The following is a 15,099-nucleotide window of genomic DNA, read 5'->3' as shown; positions in this document are numbered from 1 at the left end:
GTTTGCTAGAGACATCCAGAGCCCCATTTATTTGAAACATCAAGTTTCACCATGCAGTGCTGGAAGGACATAAGCGCTACCTTGCCAGGGACCCACACCCTCATCCCTTACCAAATCACCTCCTGTAAATACTCACATTTCCTCTGTTGATATAGACTGTGACTTGACCCTCATCTCTGATCTCAGAAAACAAAGGTGCTCCAACCAGCAGGTCTGACAAACCATCAGAATTCAGGTCAACTGCACATAAGGAGGAGCCAAAGTAAGAGCCCATCTGTAACCAAGTTGAGTCACAACAAAGCATTCAGTATCTGCCCACACACAGCAGGAAATCATATAGGCGTGGTTTTTGTTTGACTTGGTTATTCTTTTAATTTCACATGATGGTTTGCAGCTTTATCACTCCCAAGAGAAAGCTTTAGGAATAATTCTGGCAGAAATGAAAACACTTTCCTATAACAGTGCATCAAGCCTGGATGTTTTACCAACAGAATAGAAGTTATACATTGGGACATACTTAAGTGAGACAATTAAAGAGCTTTCTTAGACTAGCTTTTGCTTGTCAAATGCTTAAAACTAGGAAGGGGTAAAATGAGTTTTCCAAACCAGACCTGGACAGTGATTATTCATGCCTAGTGCCAAAGTTCCTTGAAGTTGGGCACCACTCATGATCTGGGGATAACTTAAAGAAATAATGAAAGAAAAAAAGAAGAACAGGCAAGAGGTCATGAAAACTGGTATCTAAAATTACCTCTTGATTACAGACTATCCTTCCCTATTCTATTTGTATTTATTTGTATAAATCACTGTCAAAAGGCATACTGGTTGTGGGTCACAATCATTGCCTTTCCTCTCATGTACAGGCAGGTAAGTTGAAATAGAAACAAAGGCTTTCAATAAAAGCATTTCAGTTGATACAGAACAAATGTAAACCACTTTCAATTTCCACTTATTGTTTGATAAACTTAATTGCTTAAAATAAAGAAATACATTAATTTCACTTCATGATTTTTTTTAATATGGGTGAACATTGATGACTATCTCCCAGCCAGAACCCACATTACAAATTTCAAAACACATTTAAACACAGGAAGGAGACCAAAGGCAAGAATGATGTTTCACCCTTATTTCATTCACTTCTGCTAAAGTAAGATAAGCCATACCCTTTGAAACCAACTACAAACTATAGCCCCAAAATTAAAAGCTGCTTCAGCAGGAAACTGGGGAAGATGCCACTTCATATTTGAAATTGAGTGCTGTTTTTTACAAAGTAGGAAAATCTGAGGTTAAAGGAATAATTATTTACATTCTTGAATGCTTTTGCATTCCTCATAGCAGATGCTTGACCTCCATGCCTTTCAGTTAACATTCATGAACCTCAACTATTGGACATGTTAGAAGATGGGCAGCAGCAACTCTATTCTATGAAGTCTGTAAGATTTAAAAGTTGCTAAATATATAATGCAATGGTGATTGAAGAATAGCATTTTAGTTTGTAAATGCAGATTTTTATGCTTCTGTGGGTTAAAAGTCAGACCTCAAATATTATTTCATTCCAGTTATTTTGTAACTTAAGTTCCCTTGTGGATTTTTTATTTATTTTTTTAATCCAAAAAGGTTTTAAAAGAAATTTCTCATGAGTAGATTTCTCATGGGTAAGGAACAAAAGTTATGAAAAGCATTTTATTATGTATTCAGGCAGTTTTCAGGAAAAAGCTCTTATTTACTTAACTGTAACATGGTATGTCTGCAGCATGGGTGAGTTCACAGTGTTCACAGTTCAGGTAAGAAACTGAAGTTTGCAAGCTTAACATCTGTAACAAGGTACTGATTTTTCTTTTTTTGTTTGCATTTGATTTCCTAGTTCAGCCTCCATTAATAAAAAAAGAAGGAAGAAACTGGCCTGCTGTTCATATCTGCCTACCAAGAATGTCAGAGCAATGAACTTTCACACCACTGGGGAGGATGTAGCATTTTATGAGAGCTCATTGCTGTGAGCTCTCCAAGCAGTGCTCATTGCTGAGCAGGTCTGGTTTTGCTTCTACCACAAAACAAAAGAAAAAAACAACAACCAAACAAAAAAGGTGATTTAGCACAGCCTTCTTTTTAAAATAAAATTCTCATTTGGATTTTAGAGAATTTATAGAAGATGCTAATGAAAAAGAGCCCTAGAAGTACTCGAATGATGTAAATACTTGATTAGTTAAGTTACGTATAAGAGTAAAGCAAATAAATTGAAAAGGAAAAAGTTTTGGCTAAGACCTGGAAGCTTTCTGAGGGCTCTGTTTATTAGGTTCATGAATAGTCAGAAGCACATCCTTAGAAACATTTAAAACTCAACAGGGAAAGAAATTAACAGGAAGCAATCAAACACAGGAGATGCCCTGGATGAACTGGGAGGTCTTTTCCTTTCAAGATGTCTGTAATTCTGCTAGTGCAGAGAAAGTAAAATTTTGGAGAGGTCCTAAAATACAAGTCACACCACGCACCTAAACATGCTTGTGGTTTGTTTAATTAAATTTATTTAATTAAATTCAGTAAATTAGCATCCCTTATTCCAGGCCCGTTTTTAAATACTGCAACTGTGTCTTGCTGGGAAAAAAATAACAAGTTATAGTAACACTCTAACTTGAGGATACAAGTAAACACTTTAGCGCTTCCTGAGGGCAGCAGGTCTTCCCAGAGCCAAAAGCCTCCAGAAACATTTTTTTTTTTTGTATTTCTTATCCTTCCAGAAGAACACAGGAGACCCCAGATAAGAGGTATCATTTAATCAATAAGTTATTCCTAAATAAAGCATTTTTTGTTGTTACCTATAGCTAGACATACTGCCCATTTTGTTTTTCCTGCAATACAGCTCCAGTAAGCCCTCAAATGAAGAACACAAGCCGTTCCCCATTCAAACACAGCACCACAGTGGAGAAGCTAGATCCCACTAACATTCACTAAATTTCCCACATCTCAGAGGTACTGCTACAGTCACATAAAATGAAAGAGAACCACTATTACAATTTTCAGCAAGACCTTCAATTTCAGTCACATGGACATTGAGCAGACATTGCAGTCATGACTGCTTCTGAAGAAATGGCATACAGCTGATCTGTAAAATAGGTTTAGCTCTTCTGGGAGGGTTTGCTGGACAACTTATAAAGGAGTGGAATGAAAATGATGCTCCGGGATGACTCTGCCATTATTTCTGACCCCCTCTACCCCCCTCCTAGTAGAAAACACACATATATAAATGCTCACCTTTTTTCCTGAAGCCTGAAAAATCTTTATTAGAGAGCCTGATTGTCTGTCTGTTCTGAAAATATAAACCTGAAAGGTGAAAAAAGAAAAAAAGTTTACCAATACTAACTATGAAGCACTTGTGCTTTCTAAATAATATCTAAATCATGATCATGACTATTGCCAGGATCTACTTCATGACCACTTTACTGGTCAGTCTTCTTTTAAAAGATGACACAGAGTTCTCCACTGTCCTGAAAAATCATAGGCTTGTCATAAGAAACACTGGAATATTATCTTGTTGCCTACTTTTTTTGATTCACTTATGTATATGCACATGTGTGCACCTAAAAGCACCTAGCCAGGCAACTTTACAACTCTCAAATGAGTGGCATCTGGAGACTGTCTGGAAATAAGTAGGGCAAAAGACTGAGAATGCATAACGCTCCTCCCCTTCCCTTATCTAGTGTTCCCTTATCAAGAAAATGTGCCTGCACATACTGCATTGCAAACTGCATGATGCTTTCAACAGTGAGTGTAGAAATCCCAATCAGACCACCCACAAAAATTTCCACTGTTTCTGTCTGAAGCAATTTTTAAATCAGAAAACTATTCAAATACAGCCTATTCATTGCTCATTTCCACAGGAGAAACTGTTGATCTGGAATCCTCAGGGATAAAAGTATTGATGATTCAAGTTCAAGAACATGTCTTGTACCAAAATTTCAGATGGGAAGTACATGGCTTGTAGAAAGGGATTCCCTTCAACAGAAAGGCTGGTTCAGTCAGTCTTTGACTCCTGTGGCGTTTGACAGACTCCCTCCTAGAAGGTGCTCACACACTTTGTGGGACAGAAGATCTCTTACTTCTGAGGCCATGTGGAAGAGCCAAACACTGGAATGTGGTGAGTTATTAACAGGTGGTGAGACAGAGTTCAAAGCTGTTTTCAGTCAAGAACACAGCACAGGTTTACTGTGGACAATTGCTCTATACTGGGCAAACAGGACTTCCTGGCTTATGCAGTGGCATGTTTAGCACCAACAGCATGTTGCCAGGTGTCTCAACTCCAAACCCAATCTTAAATAATGACAATCTTTGTGACTTTGGAGAAATTACCCAGTCTCTTTAAGAATCTTGGCTTTAATTTAAGTGAAGAGGTGTGACAATGCTAATCACTTTCTATCAGAGAAGTGGAAAAGATCAGCTTATTAGAGTACTTGGAAAGCACAACAGGACTGCTCATTGTAATGTTCTGTAATCAGCACTTCTTACCGACACTTTGCCATGTGTTCCTGCTACCCACACCCCATGCCAAGGGACAATAATGTAAGCTTTAGAGACTGGAGCAGTAGTCGTTAAACTACAGGGCCAGCTTCTTTCTTGTGGCTCTCTTGTTAGCAGGTGTGTTTCCACACCCTCCTCCTTGTAGAGAAATTAAATTTGTTCCACAGAAAAGCAGCTTGGAAGGAAGGTGCACTGTCGCAGCCATAACAGAACACCTGGGATAAGGAAGCTATGTCTTTCTCATGCAGATGTCTTCTTAGTAGCAACTGTGATGCTGCTGTGATACTGTACACCCTAGTCATGCCAGATCAGGCATAAGTACCAAGTTAACCTTCTACTTTTATCCCATTTCCTCCCCTTGCACTGCTCCCCCAGGACATGGTCACTATCAAAAATAATCTGCCTGAACAGGATAGTGTTCCTGGTAGTGAAGACTTCTCACAGCATGATTCAGCTACGACTCATGTCACTAAAGAGCATGAGAGTCAAAGGTAGGAAGATGGAAAGGGGCTGCAGGATATCTTCTGCTCAAGCAAGTAGTGACAGGAATGCCCCAAAAGGATTGCATTTTGAAGAAAGAGAGACAAAAGCAGATCCTTTACATTCCTTGTCTACCTCTCCCCACTCCCACTTTTTCCACCTTTCGTTTAGAAGAGTATAAGAGGCCACAGTGCTCACCCTCAACCAGCTTCTCCAACAGCACGTGGATACTCAGCACAGGAGAACCAGGCTTGCCTAACTCACTAGCCATTTCCATCTAGCCATTCACTTCTTTACATCTTTGAGACATTGAACCCATATATGCCCATAGGAAGATCTTTTTTGTTTCCTTCCTTCTTAAGAGACCATCACCAAGATTTCTAAGTATAGCTGGCAAAAACCCAGACTTAATGCACTAAACATCAAAGTATTATGAAGCTTAAAAATGGCAACAAATCACCTAATCTCATTCTACTAGAGATGTTATCTTGAAGTAAATACTGAAATAGTCAAATGTGTGAATAAAAGAAGCAGAAGACAAATTCTCTTTTAAAAGTATTTTCATTTCTAGGAAAGTTTTAAGTGATACCTAAACCTAAACAAAAGCAGTGTGAAAGAGATCTTGTCTGTGTCTCATTAAAATGAGTATTGTAAGGACTGGGTGGGAAAGAGAGGGAAGAAGGGCAAAGGATGCGATGTATCAGGAAGGACGGGTTGAGAAAATCTGACAGCTTCACCAAACTACCTCATCTCTCCCTTGCTCAGTGCTCAAAACTACCCTGCAGACAAAAAATTCTTGTCTTCTCATACACGTTAGAACTGAATCAGTATTACATTACTGAATCAGTATTACTACATTTCATGCAGTGTTGCATCCAACCCACATTACTGTTTGATAAAGAGCCACACCTTTCCGATGCCTCCATCCTGGGGAGCTCCTCCTACAATGTCAGTCGTAGTCGGCTGAGAGAAATGACCTGCTGTCACCGCATATCCTGAGTAGTAAATGAAATAAATAAATAACTGTGACAGGAAAACACATCAACCACACAGATCAGGCTTACAAGCTTCCTTGCTCCAGGGCTGTACTTAAGAGTTCAACAACCTTTCTGCTCAGGATGGACCAATATTCTGTTCAAAAGTTCATGGGGAAGGGAAGGGAAATGAGAGTGCACCCTCCAGTACCCTTCCAAAAGCTGAGACAAGAAAACCATGTGTGTGGAGATGACCAAGGGACACAAGGAGCTCATATTGGGAGCAGTTTTCCAACTGCAAGTCAAGAGAGGGAAGCAGTAAAACAGGGAAAGGCATACACAAAAAGAGAAAAGCAATCATATGACCATGGAGAAAGTATCATGTCAAAGAGCAACAGTCCCACTTGGATCAGACAGGAGTGTCCTCCTTTGGCTAAAATCACTGCCCAGGAAGGCTTAGAAAATCATGTTCCTTTTTCGTTGGGGGAAACAGAAAAGGACATTAGGCAAAGAGAAGTCAATAGCTCAAAAAGATTTTTTCAAGGAAAGAAGAAAAATGGGACCATTATTCAAAGAAAAAAAAGTGTATTTGAAAGAAAAGGATGAAAGATTCAGCTTTATTTCATATATTAATATAATATATATTAAATAAAAATGAGTAGAGTAGCTTTCCTTCTAAGGCTCTTTTGTATTTGCCTTGCTCTTTTGCTACAAATTATGAGGCTCTCATCAACATAGTAAACCCTATAGTTCAAGCCTATCAGTGGCAAAACCTATTTATGTCTGCAAACAGGTAAACATTAACTCTTCATTTAGCTATCACCAAGCAGTATCTACAAAATTATGGTTTCTTAAATATTAACGGTTAAGGGGACAATGAGAGGTCAGTGCAAGACTTTAGTCAAACAGTATTAACCTGCTGAAATGCCTTCTAGGTCTCAACAGTCATAGGCACTTCAGATTAAGCGGAAGCCTTTAAATTAAGCATTTCAGGGACATTAGTTGGTTTTAGAGCAAGTAAAACCAATTGAGTTAAAGATGTACCTATATCCAAACCTTTCTCAACTTCCTTCAGTTGCCAATAACACATTTAGATTGTGTTATTTTTGTTGAAATAAATACATCTGCAATACAAATTCTGTAATTAGTTGTTGCACTCATTTTAAAGGCACATGTAAGCAGACATGCAGTTCAACTAGTAACAAATAATTTGCCTGTTACAGGGCAAAGGCAAGAATGTTAAGAAGCCCACCACAATCCAATGTGCTGTTAAAATGCCTTTTCTATATTAGTCCAAACAATTACAACAAAATGTGGGAGGAGGGTGCTAGAACAAGGAGAGAAAAACTGAGTATTTTGAATGTTTCTTTGCTTCCAGACAAGTATCATTTTAATTCAAATATTCTTCTTTTCACACTTTTTATAAAAATACATCAGCATAGAAACAAACACTACCAACTTTATAGCATCAAAGCCTTGAAACACATTGTTGGACAATTTCCTATTCACAGTGAGCACTAGAGAGCTGCTTACCAAGGTATGTGTACCTCCTGGCTATCACAGCATCATCATTCAGCTTGTAGTATGTGTTGTCAGTGAGATTCAGTACTTTGACAGTTCCTGTCCAATAATAAGATCCTGGTGCCCCCATGATAACCAGCTCCTACAACAGGAAAAACGGAGGTGTGTGAGGAAAAGGGTAGGAGGAAAAAATAACAATCAAAACTTTACACATTAATAGAGAAGGGACAGGATATTTACTTAAAACACCAATAATAAGTCTATCTGTAACAACCTCCATTCTGTGTGCATTTGGACAGTATCCTTCCTTCTTCCCAAATCTGGTGGTCACTGCATATACCCTAGTGACAGACTGCCTTTTTATAGTCCACTTCTGCTCAGCGCTTCTGCTGCAACAGAAGACTTTCCTCAACCTTACTAACCATCAAGCTTATCCCTTACTAACCATCAAGTTTATCCCTGCTCCCTGATAATTCTCTGAAAAATCTCTCTACTTGCTGCCTTTCCCAAACATCCTTCAGAAGACCCAGAGCCAGAAGTACTTCAGCCCACCCAGAGCCCATCACTCAGCTACAGATCATGCCCTGATACTGGCTGACATGCTATACTAACCAAACATGATGGAAACAGCTCAAAGGATTTTGATTTTACAACTGTGAAGCTAAACAGCTGCCATGCACTAAACAAGCAGGATGTGTGTTATATCCTAGGTGGAACATTTTGCCCAGGGAGACAACCTGAATATAAGAGTCATCAGAGCATCATAAAATGGCTTGGGAGCATTAGACAACCAGACTGATTTAACATTTTGAAAGACCATAGAAATCAGGCACAGTTTCATCCAGCATTCAAAGGTAGATGGTCATGAATAGTATTTTTGAGTCAAAATCCACAGTACATTTACATTCAAGAGAAATTCACAAAATGTTGTCCCAAAACGTCCAGCATCCTTGCAGAAAAACCTTGCTCCTGGATGTAGTTTTAAATACCTCCAGCAAGGGACCAAATTAAGCCTGCAGAGCATTAACCCCAGGAAGTTCTCCATCCCCCAAGAAGACATGTGAACAGCTGCTTTCCTCACATCTCCATTCAATGCAAAGCCATGGGTGGACTCCATCCTTGTAGGAAATTGCTATCATATCTGAGTCCCCTTCAGGTGACCAGTTCCAGCTAGGGGGAGATGTAAAACAAGGGATTCTCCTAATACGACTACAGGAACAGGAATACAAAACCAACCAAAGAGCAGCATGTGCTTAGAAATAGCTTTTTCCTTGTAATGGGCCATACCTGTCAGATCACTTACTGACAGGAAAAACTACCATCCACAGCACTGAATACAGGATAGAGGATCTCCTGTTTGACCCAAAAGGCCATTTATCTGCATTTCCTGCTGCCATCACACTGATGTGATAAAAGTTCAAAGGTATCTTTTGAACTAGGGTAGCAAAGGAAAATTTAAGCCTGGGAACAGAATCAGGCTGGGGAGAGCAGAAAAGTCAGGAAACAGCTGTTGCTGGCTTAACATCCAGTTACCAGACAGTGCCCTTGTGGCAACAGTGACTGCCATCCCAGTTTACTAAAATGGCAAAAGGCAATTTCTGAAAGAGAAAACCTTTATTCTGTTCGTATCAGTCTGGACAATACATTCTGTAGATCAGTGCCTATATATAATTAGGAGAGGGTATGTGTTCTTAAAAAATTTAAAATAAAACCAAAACACACAAGTGAAAAAGGCACAACCCTGAAACATTAACAAAAGAAAAAAATCCAAGCATAAGGGAACAAATTAATTCTTGACAAAACTGGAACATGGCTGATAGACTTCTGTCCAGAAAAGAACGTTGTCAAGTATTTAGAACAACTGTGGTGTGTATATTCTACCACAATTTTTTTCTCCATCTTGCTGCTACAAAGAACTGTACCAGAACTGAATAAAACTGTTTATCTTCTGTAAGTATGTGCATCATATTCATGCACATGTACACATACATAAACAAAATTATTAAAAAAAGACTTTTACATCATCACTTACAGTAAAGAGCTAATGACAGACAGAGAAATACCTCTATGCAAGTTTTGGGATATACATAATAAGAATATTCCCTGAAGACATTTCCAGAGTCAATTCATTTATACTTGTCCACAGACCTTGAGAGACACATGCACATATGTATGAACCACTGTACAGTCACTGTGCAAGAAACAGACACCTGAGAAACTAAACAAGGCAAAGGAGTGTTTGCTGGCAGGAAGGGACCATTCTCAGCACTCAACCCATTGTCCAAGCCATACTTGGGAATCTCCTCCTGGGACATGCAACAGGAGAGCCACTTACCCACCCCAAGCTTTCCATGCACGGCTCACCTTGGTGAAGAAGCCTGCGATCCCTGCCTGGCATGAACCATGCTCCTCCCCATACTTCTTCTTGTACTCTGGATGGAAGAAGGGAAGAAAACAAACTGTGGTCATCCCTGGCACAGCACACACTCTTCAGCTGAGCCACCTATGTTTCTACTCACACAGCCTGGAGAGACACCAGCATGCAGGGCTCCTGGGTTTTCAGTGGAACAGCCACCAAGATGCAGCATGCAGCATACCCACCCACATCAGGGAGTATCGCAAGGAGCCAGCTGGGGAGGGAGGCCAGCATGCCCCTACAGAGATGCTAAACAAGCAGTGCCACAGCAGCATGAAAAGACCAGCAGCATCACTCCAGTAAAGATGCATTAGAGGAGGCCATCTGTAGCAGATCCCCACAGCTCAGAAGGGAGGAGCAAAAAGTGATGCACATCCCTGTGTGCCACAGACTGTGCTCTAGGAGGTTTAACTCTCAGGCCCATTACCTCAGAGAAATAAAGTGATATTCCCCTAAAATGACAGTCATCAAAGTGCCCAGAAGCATTTCTGGTGAGGATGCTTCAGGACACAAGTTCCAGGAAGAAAACAGTGACTGAGGAAAAGACATGTGTTTCTACTGGATCAGACAAGAGTCTCTTTTGCAGGATACTGCTTTTCATGGCCATGTGCTTAGAGCTCCCAGTTCACAGGGAACCCAACCAGCACCCTACAGCTTTTGTTTATGGATTTTACATAGCAATCATTTGCCGTCTCAAACCTGAGGCATTTTTACTTTATCTTTTTGATGATGAGAAAATAAATATTTCTAGGAATACATTAAGTTCACGGTGAGGAGCAGGAAAAAGAGAAAAAAAAGAAAATCACTTTCCACCCCACCCTAATTCAAATATTTTCATCTTGGAAGTATTTGAAACTTACAGCTGGACCAGAGCCTTTCCAGTTTTTTTCCAGAGCATTATTTTCAAATATCTACCATACTATCACTACTTCCTGTATATTGCAGTAATTCATGTTCAGAAACAATTTAACACATAACCTGATAACTGTGAAACTTTTTTATACTTTTTTTTTATTTTAAGCTTCATTAATTATAATGAAATTGATGAGCAAACTGCCTCTGGAACCAAGCAAGTTCCTTTGGAGTTGCATTTTGTCTTATTGAAGATCAGAAGGAATTAATTATAAAAAATGCTGCCTTCTTGCAAAATATTTTATGTAGACATATGTACACACACACACACACCATCCTCCCTTTTGTACTACAGAGAGCCTCTTCCTAACATCATAAAGATTTTCAGAATTTCAGACATTTGCTGAGGTCATACCAGTTGCACAGGGAGAAGTTCAGCTGGAGACACCATGCAGAATAGAGACTTGATCCACAAATTACAGTCCAAATGCCCAACACTCTTGGCCAAGGTAGGGTCCTGCCAATGTGATGTGCATCCCAGCAGACCAGAAGCACAGCTGGGTCTCCTAATGATAACCCATGTGAAATGACAATTTCACTGAGAACTGAAGCCCATATTAGCCCATAACTATTCAGCGAGTGTTGGGGTTCTGAACTGCTACCTCTCCACATACAGATTCTCCAGTACTTGCCTGGGGAAAAATATTTTTTTATCAATGTGAACATTTTTTTCATTAAAAGAGACAAGGAGAAGAGATTTCTCCCACCAGCATTTCCTGAAAAATAATTCTGTGCATGTCCTAAAAGCCATGCATTCACTACAGCAAGATCCCCACCCTTGCATGATGCAATGAGGAAGGTCAAAGCCCATTCAGAATTAAATCTGGTGAAAGATATTAAAGGTAACAAGAAGGGCTTCTTCAGATACATCAACAACAAAAGGGTACTAAAGAAAATGTAGGTTCCACTGCTGAGTGGAAACAGGGACCCCTTGCAAGAGAAATTGCAGAGAAGGCTGAAATATTGAATGGCTTCTTTGGTTGCCCATAATGGCAACCCAAAAGTCTGGGGTGACATTTGCTTTCTTCCTGTCTTCAGGCTCTATTTGCTTCAGTCTTCAATGCCAAGGCCATGATATTTCACAAGTGCAAATGTAAGCATGGAGGCCCAAACACCTCAGACATCAGAGCTGTTTGAGAATTTAAAGCTCTAGTGACACAGAGAAGAGATCAGCACACCGATTTTGGGAAGAATCAAGAGAGATATAGTCCTCCCCAACAAGCCAGCAGCCCAGTACAGACAGACACTGGGCTCCTGGATTTCTGCCTAACCCTTTCAGCACAAAACTACCCCTTCTTATCTGCTCCCCTAACTCCCATCTGCAGTGATGTACACCTGACTCCACATCCAAGCAATATCCTTTCCATCCATGTATCCATGGCCAAGGGGTGCCAGTCATCCTAGATGGTCACATCCCAGCATCATAGACCTCTGTCTGCTCCCTAGAGCCACTCTGCCTCTCCCAAACAATAGATGAGCTCAAAAAGGGATGAAACCAAGAAGAAACCAAGATTGCTTCTACCTCACCTCCACTTCAGTGCGTGGTAGCGACACATGTCACTCATACAACATAGCCAGCCAGCCAGCCATGAAGTAAAGCAACCAACTAGATGGAAATTGTGCAGTTATTGTATCAGCTCACAGTTTTTGTATGCCTGAATAACAACCTTTGCAGGACATTAAATTTATTTGTTTTCACATAGCTCCAGGCAATAACTGCAATCAAGGGCAAATTTGTTATTTCTACACTTCTTTATTCTTTCTTGTCTCCCTGCCGACTGCTGTGCATTCCTGATTACAGAGACTGCAAGCCATGAAACTGCTGCAGCAACAGCTGACAGCAAAGCAGCATGATAAGGTTGAGTCTGGAGGAGGTTGCAACCTGTGCAACTTCGAAGATGTGCCATGAATAATACATACAGGGAAAAAGAGAAGAAGATGGCATTGGTTTGCAGCCAGGATGATCTCAGGTTACAAGAAAAGTGAGATGGAGGATGGAGTAATTGCATACAACAACACATAAGGAAAAAGAATAAGCTTTGATGTGCAACAATTCTGAAGGTAAATTCCCCCAAACTTTTTCTTTGAACAAAACTCTCTGCCAGTCTCTAAGCAAAATTGAATGCCATAACATAAACTAAGCTACAGAGTACAATAAAATAATCTATCATCCTCAAAGATGTAAAATATCACATGCGCTGAAAGCTTTTTGTTTCCTATATTACAGTGTTTCACTACTCTAGGAAGAAACAGTAGTAATCTTTCTGACCTAGCATTGTGATACTGAGTTGCCACCACAAAGCAGGAATGTTTTGATGGCTCCCAGAAAACCAAATGTGGTTTGGACCCGTGGGAAAAATTACTTTTTGTTTTGGATGCAAGGAATATGAGCATGTGCTGTTCCCCTTACTTACTAACCAAAGGGATCATCAGTCTTCCCCACTTCCACCATCAATTCCTACCACAGAGGAGTAGGAAACCATTCCAGCTCTCCTCATCAGCTGGACTGCCTCTCACAGTACACACAACCATCCTTTTTTGTAAACTGAATGCATTGGGGGAATGAAGAGGCAGCTCCCTTCTTTGGAAAGCCATTTAAACTATGGGAAAAATAATCAACTGAAAGTATTACCTGAAAGACTGTGGCCCCATAAAGCAGCTATACCACATCCAGCCCATCTAAACCAGATTAGTTCCTACTCAGAGAGATTGCATTTCACTATTAAGTTTGTTGCTGTGTTCTAATTATCTCTCAATTCCAGACTTCTGTCAGCCCTTTCAGGGAAGACAGGCAAGAATAAAATGGATTGAGACTACTATGCTGTTGCACCAGTGCCATCTAGTCAGGAAATTTCCATTTTCTCCGTGGATGGACACTGATGTGCACTCAGCTGGCCTGCACTCTTCACCTGTTGAGGCTTATCATCTTATCTGCACTAAAAACAAGGCTTCTGGAAGCAGGCACACTACTGTCTACCCCTATTTGCACATGGCGAGATCCAGAGAAGGTTGAGACACTGGAATCTTGGCGGGCAAAGGCATCTGTCCTAGGGCAGGGTTTGCAGCCACAGGTCTGGCAGCCTCCCAGCAATGGCCACAAAGGCTGTCAGTGCAAAAGCACTTCAGACTCGATGCCTTGCAGTAGCCATTTATCAGTGTCAGTGGAGGAAAATTATTCTGCTCCTTCCAGAAAGTGAAGGAAAAAAAGTTACAAGGATGACTGCAAACTTATTTCACAGCAAACCTTAAACAATGAACTCCTTCCTCCGTGTGATATACCACAGCTATCTCTCTTGGAGCTTGTTTTATTGAAATTTAAAGAATCGGGAGTAAACAAATGCAGCCATTCCTTGTGACACTGTGATTTCATGTCTGATGTGGCAGGGGGCTGTGGAAATCAGTCCCAAACTTTCAATTTTCACCTTACTATGCAGTGAAATTAAGCCAGCATAGTACTGCATCAACCCTGCCAACTTTCCACTGGCTGCTCTACGTGTACTAGGCCCACACATTTCTATTTTTTAGCAATTCCTGGCAAATATCCTGTCAGATTAACAGCAGTTTTACTCCAAAAACATGACGCATAGATAAACACAAGTGATTCTTCTCTTCCAGAAACCACATCCCCACCATGGCTTCAGGCAGTGCAGGAGCAGTAACAAAGGCTCAGAGGGAGCCCCATTGGCATTCCTGCATGTGCACAATGTCCATAAAGTTAATATCAGATGATTTGCAGTGTATAACATCAGTGAGAGGCCTTATCCTGATTTTGCTGACACTAACAAGGAGGGCAGAAAGGCAAGGAAGGACAAATATAGTAGAACAGTACCCACTACAGGAAGGCTTACATAGCTTTTATGTACTCTGCTGCACAACAGCTAGCATGGCTGGTACAAGTCCCTCAAAACTTCTCACATATCAAATAATGACCAATTTCAGGGCAGGAAAACATCAATGCACAAGTATATGCCATCTCCAAAAGGTGTGTAGGTTTGCAATGGCAGATTCCAAAGCAAAGCCCAGAGGAAGGTGAGGAGCCACCTCAGAACAGTGAGCATGAAATGGGCACACCTCTGTCACAGCCCTGGCTTTACAGGCCACCGAGCTCAGACCTGGCCGCTCAATAGCAACAGAGAAACTTGCCAGGACATTCACTGCCTTATCCCTCTCCAATTTACTAATGCCGGCAGCAAGCCTGCTGCTGGCTGCTGCCAGCTACAGACAGGAGGGCAAACGCTTAAAAGCAAAGAAGTAAAATCAGAGGTCTTGCCCACAACAAACCCT

General features: G+C 40.7%; 1 protein-coding gene across 2 annotated transcripts in view; it reads right to left on the bottom strand.

The window, feature by feature from the left end:
- Window positions 1-15,099, bottom strand: part of ITGA9 (integrin subunit alpha 9) — a 237,138-nt gene that overhangs the window by 204,639 nt on the left and 17,400 nt on the right. For both annotated transcript variants that reach the window (XM_071429849.1, XM_071429848.1), the window contains exons 5-9: window positions 9,852-9,919; window positions 7,500-7,629; window positions 5,902-5,987; window positions 3,250-3,318; window positions 137-274 (exon numbers count right to left, since the gene is read on the bottom strand). In XM_071429849.1, the coding sequence (XP_071285950.1) occupies window positions 137-274; window positions 3,250-3,318; window positions 5,902-5,987; window positions 7,500-7,629; window positions 9,852-9,919 (491 nt within the window). The remainder of the gene's footprint in view (window positions 1-136; window positions 275-3,249; window positions 3,319-5,901; window positions 5,988-7,499; window positions 7,630-9,851; window positions 9,920-15,099) is intronic.

This window comes from Agelaius tricolor, unplaced genomic scaffold, assembly GCF_023055355.1.
Source record: "Agelaius tricolor isolate 1412-34295 unplaced genomic scaffold, bAgeTri1.0.p SCAF_6, whole genome shotgun sequence".
In the NCBI taxonomy this organism is placed as follows: Eukaryota; Metazoa; Chordata; class Aves; order Passeriformes; family Icteridae; genus Agelaius; species Agelaius tricolor.
This window is presented reverse-complemented; position numbering and strand designations above follow the sequence as displayed.